Source organism: Bufo bufo, chromosome 4 (assembly GCF_905171765.1).
Source record: "Bufo bufo chromosome 4, aBufBuf1.1, whole genome shotgun sequence".
NCBI lineage: Eukaryota > Metazoa > Chordata > Amphibia > Anura > Bufonidae > Bufo > Bufo bufo.
Window position 1 is genome coordinate 376,375,472 of NC_053392.1, and position 12,421 is coordinate 376,387,892.

The 12,421-nt window shown below is 40.2% G+C and overlaps 1 protein-coding gene across 12 annotated transcripts in view; it reads left to right on the forward strand.

Moving 5' to 3' along the window:
* The window catches only part of EYA4 (EYA transcriptional coactivator and phosphatase 4), a 390,423-nt gene that overhangs the window by 346,959 nt on the left and 31,043 nt on the right, over positions 1-12,421 (forward strand). For all 12 annotated transcript variants that reach the window (XM_040429159.1, XM_040429165.1, XM_040429163.1 and 9 more), the window contains 2 exons: positions 1,229-1,287; positions 6,462-6,622. In XM_040429159.1, coding sequence (XP_040285093.1) covers positions 1,229-1,287; positions 6,462-6,622 — 220 coding nt within the window. The remainder of the gene's footprint in view (positions 1-1,228; positions 1,288-6,461; positions 6,623-12,421) is intronic.

Genomic DNA, 12,421 nt, shown 5'->3' on the forward strand with positions numbered 1-12,421 from the left:
TGGAGAATGAAATCAAGTAAGGGTCTGAATACTTATGTCAATACAAGATTTTAGTTTTTTGTTTCCAATAAATTAACAGAGGTGTCAAACATTCTATTTTCAGTTTGTCAACATGTGGACTTTCTGAATGCATTATATATATATATATATATATATATATATATATATATATATATATAAAATGAAAAAGTTGGCAGAACCAACAAAAAATCTAAGAAAAATGGGTGCTATGTCCTAGAAAAATGGACAGCACTCCAAGAGCTATAAAATAATGAAAAATGTATTCACCCATGTGGAGCCTTGGAGTGCTGTCCATTTATATATATATATATATATATATATATATGTAAATGAATATCATCGGCACAGGGAGGAGGAGACTTTCTTTGTTTCTCAATGGGTGTCTCCTTTTCCCTGACTGTAGTGCGATCCAATCGGGAGAAAAAAAAGTTCACCTTCTCCCTGGCTGTGACTTTCCTTTGTGATTGGACCGCGCTACAGCCAGGGGAGAAGGAGATACCCATTGAGAAACATGGCCGTCTCCTCCCTGTACCGATGATATTCATTTACATACCAGGCGGGAAAAGTAAAAGAGGCGCACAGCAGGGTAACGGAGCGCTGCAAAGTTAAACTAGTAAGTGATCTTACATCCCTGCACTATGCCCTACACAACCCCCTACTTATTTGATAATGTCTGGACCCATGAAAGGTCCTCTTTAAATATCTCCCTGATAGTATATATATCTTTAACTAAATTAAAGAATTTAGCAAAACTATAGAATTTGCCTCAGCAGTGAATAGCCAACTAGTGAATTTTCCTAACACACAATCTGCTCCGAGAATAAAAATATAAGATGCTCAGTTATACAGACCTATTATTTTATATATAGAGAATATTATAGGAGATTCACCAATGAATTGTCACAGCACTGATTTCTTGTACGTAGTTATGAAACAGAAACTCCTCTCCAAACACTTAGCACAAATACAGTACTAACGATAATTATGATAATGGTATAAACGTACATTAATAAAACATAGCGTGATTTTCATACATAAAAAGTGGACATTGGTGCCATCTACTGGCCAAGAGTTGTTATGCTTAATTAACAGTAAAGAGGCATGGTAAAAGTATATATGTTGAGAATATAGAGGATGTACGGTTTTCAGCATAGTATATTTTTCATACTGCTCTCTGTTCATTTTCTTCACATCTTTTGTGTTATAGGAATGTGATCAGGTTCATGTTGATGATGTCTCTTCAGATGATAATGGCCAAGACTTAAGGTACTACTATGTTTAATGAGAGCTGTGAAATATGGGCATACATTATCTTATAGGTTATGGTGGTCATGTGGTTGCACATACAGTACACCCTGGGGAATAGTAAGACTGGAGTTGAAGTGTCCTGAAACCTATTATAGATTATTTACACACTTTAATACACTTTGAGATTTTGTCTTTAAAAAGAGCATGGCAGGGTCGTGATGGGCTTTGAATTTTGTAATCATGCATCCCTTTCTTATTAAAACCAGTTGAACCTGTCTTCTTAAATTTTTGTTGTGGAGGCAACGTCACTATAGACTATTCCCCCCCCCTCCTTGGAAAACAATAACCCCAATTTTCAGTTTTTTCAGATGTGTTTTTTTACTCCCTGCCTTCCAGCAACCATAACTAGAGATAAGCTGAGTATTTGAAAATTCGATTCGGCAGCTTCGCCGAATTTAACCAAAAACTCACTTTGTGACGAATTACTTAGACAATTGTGCCACACCCCATCATTGTACCCCTATGTTGCTGCATTCATAGCGGATCGCGGCATATGACATTAATATTAGTGTAATAATAATAATAATAACAAAATAATAAAATCATACTTACCTCATGCATTTGATTGTGAAAAGCCGACCGCCGCCATCTTGATTGAAGATCCAGTGCCAAATCTCACACGGCCCATGATGACGTCATATGTCACCACCCACGGGATTTTCCGCGGGATCTTCAATCATGATGGCGGTGCCCACCTCTTCGCGCTCAAACGGATGAAGTAAGTATGATATTTTTTTTATTTTTTACCGCCATTAAGGGAATTCGATTAGTTACCACAAAGCACGAGGAAATTCGGCTTCGCGGCAAATCAAATTTACCCTGAAATTTGGATCGAAGGGCTAGCCATAACTTTTTAACTTTTCTGGCTTGTTTTTTGCAGGACAAGTTTAATGGCAACATTTAATATTGCATATGATGTAGCAGGAAGCTGTAAAAAAATGTAGAGTAGAATTTATAAAAAAACGCAGTTGTTTTATGAGTTTCAACTGACATAACTTCATTCTGCGGGTCTGTACTATTACAGTGATTCAAAATTTATATAGTTTTTATTGTATTTTAATACTTTAAAAAAATAAAAACTGTGAACATGTATAGTTTTCTCTGAGGGTTTTCTATGTGAGGGGTCATTTTTTGCAGGGTGATCTCTGTTTTTCATTTCATGGTGAATTAGTAATTTAGATTTTTTTTCCATCACACTATTCACCATACAGGATAAATACTTTTTATATATTAATAGATTAGGTATTTTCGGATCCAAAAATACCAATTATTTTTATTTTTTATTGTTCAATTTTATTTGCAAAATGGGGACAGGGAGTCATCTGAATTTTTATATCTTTCTGTTTTTTATATATATTTTTAAAAACTTTGTTTTCTTCATTAAAGCCCTAGGGGACTTTAACATGCAATTGTCTAATATTATGTTATTGTAAAATCTTAGCATTATAGGGCAACAGTTTTAGCTTTTTTTGTAATTAACTTTTTTTCTGAACTGTAACTACAATAAAAGATATCATGCCTGGTTTAACATCCCTCCTCATCCTCACATTATCCTCTCTTGTCTTCTGTCGGTGTATTGCATCCCCCTTGTAATAACAATTCTGAAGCATTTATTATTAAGACTCTATGATGTGCCATTCCTTTGTAATGAAGGTCTGGATGGGTGTTACCAGTTGGTGGGTGTCTCTGCACAGTATAACACTATATAATCAGTGCTGCCAGACTGTTCAGGGACACACCTCCAAATGGTAGCACTAATTTGGACCTTTAATGCAAACTGCTAGTAATTCATTCACAACATCTGGAATAATAAAGGAATGGCGTAACATAGAGTCATAAGAATAGATGCTCCAGGACAGTTATTACACGAGGAATGTAAGTAGTTGCTAAAAGAGATATGTCAGGAGAGGTTACGGGTCTTTTGGCTTCCAGGACACAAATCTTTTTCTCAGGTCTTGAGCTTAAAGGGGTTTTTCAGGAATATAAACTTTTATCTGAAGCAAGAATAGCCATCACCGGAGGTGTTTTGCAGGGTTATTCCCCTCTCACTATTGAGAGCACAGCCAAGCTTTTATGTGTATGTCAGCTGAAATAGCATTCGATGAATAACCATCTAAGGCTACTTTTACACTTGCGTTGTTGTTTTCTGGTATTGAGATCCTGCAGAGGACTAAACATTTCTGTTTAGTCCTCATGCATTTTTAATGGAAAGAGATCCGTTCAGGATGCATCAGGATTTCTTCCAATCCGTCAGCATTCCATTTTGTGACCGGACAGAAAACTGCTGCAAGCTGTCCGGTCATTAAAAAGGAAAAAAACAGATCCATCACTGAAAACAATGTAAGTCAATAGTGATGGATCCGTTTTTTAGGAGCCTAAAAAAATGCATCTGTCACCCATTGAATTTCAATGTATTTAGTGACGGATGCGTTTTGTCCATTTTGATTTCACACAACCTCATCCTAACAGAACAGATGCATCCTGATGTGCAAAATTAAAAACGGATCTGCTTAATTCCGGTATTGAGATCCTCTGCTAGATCTCAATACCGCAATTAACAACACAAGTTTGAAAGTAGCCTAAGTTGTATGGACACCTCTAGCCCAAGTTTTTGATCATTTAAAGGGAACCTGTCATTTGGATATTTGATTATAATCTAACTAATTATATACAATCATTAACTACTAAAAAGTACCTTAGATGTATTCCCTTACTGGTGTGACAGATGGTTACCTCATAATATACACACAAAGATGCCGCATGCTAATGAGCTGATTTGAGTCCAGCGTGATGTCAGTGAGTCCAGCGTTTTTTTGATTCAGAGTTATAGCCCTGCCCACCTGCTGCTGATTCATATGGAAAATAACTGTCAGTCAGCAGCAGGTAGGCGGAAAGAGTCAGGAGCTCATAAATATTCATGACTCATCATTATCAGCTGGAGCTTTTCAATACAAGATGTTGGCAGATTGACTGGGTCAATTAAAGAAAGTGAGCCAGCATTTTGCTAAGAGAATCAGTCACTTATTTATGTTGCCCTTAGTTAGGACACCATAAAACTGGTGACAGGTTCCCTTTAAGGATACAGCAACACATGGTACGGATGGAGTAGAGTTAACACTCCTGTTTTCTGAGATTTCTGAGATGTGTTATCTAATCTAAGCAAACACCTTCAATTGCTTTTCAATGGCTTTTGTCTCAAGATAACGTGATGAGTTAAGAAATTTGAGTTAAGAGCTGGAGTGCTAACCTAATATATAGTGCTATATATTTGTATTCGCGAATAGTGTTTAAATATTCTAATTGCGAATTTATCACGAGTTTATCGCAAATATATTACATTGCCGATTTTTGCAATCAAGTAAACAATGACTGGAGATCACAAATTCTCGAATTTGCTAATTTATGGCGAATAATTCGAATATTGCCTATGCCGCTCATCACTAGAGGAGAGAAACCATTCAGCTTGATAGAAGAATATAGGTTAAAGGCCTGCATCTCTGATGCTATGGGGTTGCATTAGTGCCTATCATGTGGGAAGCTTACACATTTGGAAAGGCACTATCCATGCTGAACACATATAGAGGTTTAAGAGGAACGTATGTTTCCATCCAGATAATGTCTCTTTCTGGACCTTGCATATTTCAGCAAGATACTTCTACACCACATACTGCATTCATCACAACATGCCTTTGCAGAAGAAGTGTCCAGGTGCTGAAGTCCAGACCTTTCACTAACAGAAAACATCATGAAATGAAAAATTGGGCAAATAATACCCAGGTTTGTTAATCAGCTAGAATCCTACATCAGACAAAAATCCTCTCCCAAAATTCCACAAATTAGTCTCCTCATATTCCAAGGAGATGCTACACAATGGTAGACATGTCCCAACTTCTCTGAGATGTGTTGCTGCCATCAAGGTCTAAATGATTTTTATTTTATTTTTTTATGAAATGGTAAAACGTCTCACTTTTATCATCTGATGTGTGTTCTATAATCAATTGTGAATAAAATATAGGTCTATCAGATTTGCAAACCGTTGCATTCTGTTTTTGTTTACATTTTACATAGCATCCAATTATTATTTTTTAATTGTGTTGTAGTTTGGTCTCATCTATTAAAAAAAAAAAAATCAGTCCAATAGCCTTCTGGCTTGGCCAGGGGATCTTTAGCAAATTTCCGACGGGCAGCAATGTTCTTTTTGGAGAGCAGCGGCTTTCTCTTTTAAATCTGGCCATGCACACAATTGTTGTTCAGTGTCCTGGTGACATTAACGTCCTGAACATTCACATTAGCTAATGTGAGAAAGGCCTTTAGTTGCTTAGAGGTCACCTTGGGTTCCTCTGTGACTATTACATGCCTTACTCTTAGTGTGATCTTTGTTAGTGGACCACTCCTGGGCAGAGTAATAATGGTTTTGAATTTGCTTCATTTGTGCACAGTGTATATGACTGTGGGTTGGTGGAGTCCAAATTGTTTAGAGATGGTTTTGTAACCTTTTCCAGCTTGATGAACATCAACGACTTTTCTGAGGTTCTCAGAAATCTCATTTGTTTGTACCATGATACACTTCTACAAACATGTGTTGTGAAGATCAGACTTTGATAACTGCCTGTTCTTTAAATAAAACAGGTTGTCCACTCATAAGGTTCACATAGTGTTGCCACTCAAACACATGATATTGAATCCTTTTTTTCAATACATAACCAGGTCTAATATTCGTATTTGTTTGATTTTGGGTATCTTTGTCTACTTTTATGATGTGTGAAAATCTGGTGTAGTTTTAGGTAAAATTTATGTAGAAATGTAGAAAAAGGTTCACAAAGTTTCTAGTACCACTGTAAATCCAAAGCATGTTAATTTCTGCGGATGATGTCTGCCATGGATTTCACTAAAAATGAACACTATTATTTATTTTTAATGTCCATTGTGCAACCATTCACACTTGTTTCTATGTCCAAATCCCTTTAGATGATAAGTTCATATGGGCAGAGCTCAAACCATTACTTACATTATGTGATTTATTAATATCTCCGGTGATTAAATTTAAATTTATGTGTACATGATTTACCTCTTTTTGAGCCTAAGTTGAAGATTTAACCTTTACACATTTTATATAATCTTTTCCTTTAAAGTTCTTACAGTTTTGCCACTGATGGCTTCCGGGCAGCAGCAAGCAGTACAACACTCTGCTTACCGACTGGTGTGAGGGGTGGTGTGGATTGGATGAGAAAGTTGGCGTTCCGATACAGACGAGTAAAAGAGCTGTACAATACTTACAAGAACAATGTAGGAGGTATTTTACATTTGTTATTATGCTCTCACCAACATGGCTTCTTATTATAAGCAAATACTGCTGCAGGGAACTTACATATACTGTTACTTATTATACTATTGTACTTTGACAAGACATGTTTGTTTCCACTTAGACTAAATCCCAATAATTCCTTATTGGATGGTTGTGTGAGCTTCACCTGAATACATAAAGATTAGGGATGAGCGAATCAACTTCGGATGCTTTATCCAAAGTCGATTCGCATAAAACTTGATTAGAATACTGTACGGTGTGAGCGCTCCTTACAGGATTAGAATGTATTGAGCCAAAGTTATTACTTCACGAAGTCTCGCGAGACTTCGGGTAATAACTTCGTAAATTTATTTCTACTGTAAAAAACCTTTGTCCCAAACTCGGGTTCGGTTCCAGGTGGTACCTTGGAACCGAACCTGCTCATCCCTAGTAAAGATATTTTGCTATCATGGTACTAGTTGTACTGAAAACAGTTCTCACTATGATAATTTTGGCAGGGGCCTAGAAGGTTCAAAAGATGCCGTTGAAGCCAAGAGACACTTTTGCCACTGGATTACATAACTCTTGATATATGCTGAGAATAATGTAGTAGCTGGGCCAATATCAGCACTAGGGAAACCTGGGCCTATGGGGCATTTGAACCCATGGCGATCTTAGTAAACCTGATCTACACTTGTCAGGCTGGATGGTGTACATATGGCTGTTCTGGATTCTATTTCTTCCTTGAGACACTAACCTGCATGATTTAGGCACAGTTTGGGTTCCTTTGGTTTGGCACACAATTAACCACCTCAGCCCCCAGTGCTTAAACACCCTGAAAGACCAGGCCACTTTTTACACTTCTGACCTACACTACTTTCACCGTTTATTGCTCGGTCATGCAACTTACCACCCAAATGAATTTTACCTCCTTTTCTTCTCACTAATAGAGCTTTCATTTGGTGGTATTTCATTGCTGCTGACATTTTTACTTTTTTTGTTATTAATCGAAATTTAACGATTTTTTTGCAAAAAAAATGACATTTTTCACTTTCAGTTGTAAAATTTTGCAAAAAAAAAACGAGATCCATATATAAATTTTGCTCTAAATTTATTGTTCTACATGTCTTTGATAAAAAAAAATGTTTGGGTAAAAAAAAAATGGTTTGGGTAAAAGTTATAGCGTTTACAAACTATGGTACAAAAATGTGAATTTCCGCTTTTTGAAGCAGCTCTGACTTTCTGAGCACCTGTCATGTTTCCTGAGGTTCTACAATGCCCAGACAGTACAATCACCCCACAAATGACCCCATTTCGGAAAGTACACACCCTAAGGTATTCGCTGATGGGCATAGTGAGTTCATAGAACTTTTTATTTTTTGTCACAAGTTAGCGGAAAATGATGATTTTTTTTTTTTTTTCTTACAAAGTCTCATATTCCACTAACTTGTGACAAAAAATAAAAAGTTCTATGAACTCACTATGCCCATCACGAAATACCTTGGGGTCTCTTCTTTCCAAAATGAGGTCACTTGTGGGGTAGTTATACTGCCCTGGCATTCTAGGGGCCCAAATGTGTGGTAAGGAGTTTGAAATTAAATTCTGTAAAAAATGACCAGTGAAATCCAAAAGGTGCTCTTTGGAATATGGGCCCCTTTGCCCACCTAGGCTGCAAAAAAGTGTCACACATCTGGTATCTCTGTATTCAGGAGAAGTTGAGGAATGGGTTTTGGGGTGTCTTTTTACATATACCCATGCTGGGTGAGAGAAATATCTTGGCAAAAGACAACTTTTCCCATTTTTTTATACAAAGTTGGCATTTGACCAAGATATTTATCTCACCCAGCATGGGTATATGCAAAAAGACACCCCAAAACACATTCCTCAACTTCTCCTGAATACAGAGATACCAGATGTGTGACACTTTTTTGCAGCCTAGGTGGGCAAAGGGGCCCATATTCCAAAGAGCACCTTTCGGATTTCACTGGTCATTTTTTACAGAATTTGATTTCAAACTCCTTACCACACATTTGGGCCCCTAGAATGCCAGGGCAGTATAACTACCCCACAAGTGACCCCATTTTGGAAAGAAGAGACCCCAAGGTATTCGCTGATGGGCATAGTGAGTTCATGGAAGTTTTTATTTTTTGTCACAAGTTAGTGGAATATGAGACTTTGTATGAAAAAAAAAAAAAATCATCATTTTCCACTAGCCTGTGACAAAAAATAAAAAATTCTAGGAACTCGCCATGCCCCTCACGGAATACCTTGGGGTCTCTTCTTTCCAAAATGGGGTCACTTGTGGGGTAGTTATACTGCCCTGGCATTTTCCAGGGGCCCTAATGTGTGGTAAGTAGGTAAATGACCTGTGAAATCCGAAAGGTGCTCTTTGGAATGTGGGCCCCTTTGCCCACCTAGGCTGCAAAAAAGTGTCACACATGTGGTATCGCCGTATTCAGGAGAAGTTGGGGAATGTGTTTTGTGGTGTCATTTTACATATACGCATGCTGGGTGAGAGAAATATCTTGGCAAAAGACAACTTTTCCCATTTTTTTATACAAAGTTGGCATTTGACCAAGATTTTTATCTCACCCAGCATGGGTATATGTAAAATGACACCCCAAAACACATTCCCCAACTTCTCCTGAATACGGAGATACCACATGTGTGACACTTTTTTGCAGCCTAGGTGGGCAAAGGTGCCCAAATTCCTTTTAGGAGGGCATTTTTAGACATTTGGATACCAGACTTCTTCTCACGCTTTGGGGCCCCTAAAATGCCAGGGCAGTATAAATACCCCACATATGACCCCATTTTGGAAAGAAGACACCCCAAGGTATTCAATGAGGGGCATGGCGAGTTCATAGAAAAAAAAATTTTTGGGCACAAGTTAGCGGAAATTGATTTTTTTGATTTTGTTCTCACAAAGTCTCCCTTTCCGCTAACTTGGGACAAAAATTTCAATCTTTCATGGACTCAATATGCCCCTCAGCGAATACCTTGGGGTGTTTTCTTTCCAAAATGGTGTTATTTGTGGGGTGTTTGTACTGCCCTGGCATTTGAGGGTCTCCGCAGTCATTACATGTATGGCCAGCATTAGGAGTTTCTGCTATTCTCCTTATATTGAGCATACAGGTAACGAGATTTTTTTTTTCCGTTCAGCCTCTGGGCTGAAAGAAAAAAATGAACGGCACAGATTTCTTCATTCGCATCGATCAATGTGGATGAAAAAATCTCTGCCAAAAAAAGAAAAAGGAGGGGAAAGGCGTCTGCCAGGACATAGGAGCTCCGCCCAACATCCATACCCACTTAGCTCGTATGCCCTGGCAAACCAGATTTCTCCATTCACATCAATCGATGTGGATCAATAAATCATTGCCGGGATTTTTTTTTTTATATATACAAAGTGTTTGCCAAAGTATATGAACACCGCCACCTCCTCAGCTCATATGCATCGGCAAATGTATCTTTTACTGCAGAGGAGAAATCTCGTCTTGCAGCGCCGCATACACCGACTTGCGTGTAATCTGACAGCAGCGCAATGCTTCTGTCCGAATGCACATCAGTGCTGCAGCTAGTCGATCGGTTGGTCCACCTGGAAGGTAAAAAAAACAAAACAAAAAAGAAAAAACCAGGCCGCAACGCAATAACTTTATTAACTTTAGAACAGAACATATTAACTTTTTTTAACTTTTTTAACTTTTTTACTTACCGGTAATTTTTTTTTTGTTTCGTTTTTTTTACCTTTATAGAACAAACCTCTCCTTCCCCATGGGACAATGTGCAAAGCGTAAATCGCCCAAAGATGTGGCAAAGTACGTTATGCACTTTATCCCAGGTGAAAGGAGAGGTTTGCAGCAGCTGTGAGTAAAAGGGCCCTAATAGCCCTGTGTGCCTGTCCTGTGAGATGCAATCCCTATGCTAGGTGTACCTGTGTGTGGTACTTCCGGAAACACTCACCAAAGCATAGGGCAGGGTGGTCAGGACAGTCAGGACAGAAATAGCGGGTGTCACGCCTTATTCCACTCCTGCTACAGACACGACATCTTTTTCGGGGTGACGGTTGGGTTGAGGTACCAGGAACGACACTGGGGAAATGTCGCTCGTGTAGACGGCTAACCACACTGGTGGATGGGGCCACGGAACCTCCTGGATAAAGGAGGTTCTCGATGATCTCTTCCTGGAATTTGAGGAAGGATCCTGTTCTCCCAGCCTTACTGTAGAGAACAAAACTATTATACAGCGCCAATTGAATTAAATATACAGACACCTTCTTATACCAGCGTCTGGTTCTGCGGGAAACTAAATACGGAGACAACATCTGGTCATTGAAGTCCACCCCTCCCATGAGCGCATTATAGTCGTGGACACAGAGGGGCTTTTCAATGACACGGGTTGCTCGCTCAATTTGGATTGTCGTGTCTGCGTGAATGGAGGAGAGCATGTAAACGTCACGCTTGTCTCTCCATTTCACCGCGAGCAGTTCTTCGTTACACAAGGCAGCCCTCTCCCCCCTTGCAAGACGGGTGGTTACAAGCCGTTGGGGGAAGCCCACGCGACTAGTTCGCGCGGTGCCACAGGCGCAAATCCGTTCTAGAAACAAATGCCTAAAGAGGGCCACACTTGTGTAAAAATTGTCCACATAAAGATGGTACCCCTTGCCGAATAAGGGTGACACCAAGTCCCAGACTGTCTTCCTACTGCTCCCCAGGTAGTCAGGGCAACCGACCGGCTCCAGGGTCTGATCTTTTCCCTCATAGATCCGAAATTTGTGGGTATAGCCTGTGGCCCTTTCACAGAGCTTATACAATTTGACCCCATACCGGGCACGCTTGCTTGGGATGTATTGTTTGAAGCCAAGGCGCCCGGTAAAATGTATTAGGGACTCGTCTACGCAGATGTTTTGCTCGGGGGTATACAAATCTGCAAATTTCTGGTTGAAATGGTCTATGAGGGGCCGAATTTTGTGGAGCCGGTCAAAAGCTGGGTGGCCTCTGGGACGGGAGGTGGTGTTGTCGCTAAAATGCAGGAAACGGAGGATGGCCTCAAATCGTGCCCTGGACATAGCAGCAGAGAACATGGGCATGTGATGAATCGTGTTCGTGGACCAATATGACCGCAATTCATGCTTTTTTGTCAGGCCCATGTTGAGGAGAAGGCCCAAAAAAATTTTAAGTTCGGAAACTTGGACTGGTTTCCACCGGAAAGGCTGGGCATAAAAGCTTCCCGGGTTGGCGGATATAAATTGGGTGGCATACCGGTTTGTCTCTGCCACGACTAAGTCCAAGAGCTCCGCAGTCAAGAACAGCTCAAAAAATCCCAGGGCCGAACCGATTTGAGCCGTCTCAACCCGAACTCCAGACTGGGCGGTGAAAGGGGGAACTAATGGTGCGGCTGAAGTTGGTGACTGCCAATCAGGGTTTGCCAGCACCTCAGGGATTCTAGGGGCTCTACGGGCCTGTCTGTGCGGTGGATGCGACGGGGTAACTACTGCACGTGCCACCGTACCAGCTTCAACTGCCCTTCTGGTGCTCGCCACGTCACCATGTTGTACGGCAGTGCTGGTACTAGGTCCAGGGAGGGCTGCGCTGCTGGTGTATGCCTCACCACGTGATCCGGCAGCGACAGCCCCACTCTGCTGCTCTTGAAGGGGATCCTGCATAACCTGTGGTCTAGCGACACGGGGCCGGGTACGCCTGGTGCTGCCAGGGACCTCAACCTCCTCGTCCGAACTTTGGGTCAGAGAGCCACTGCTTTCTACAGGTTCATATTCTGACCCGCTAGATTCGTCAGATGAGGGTTCCCACT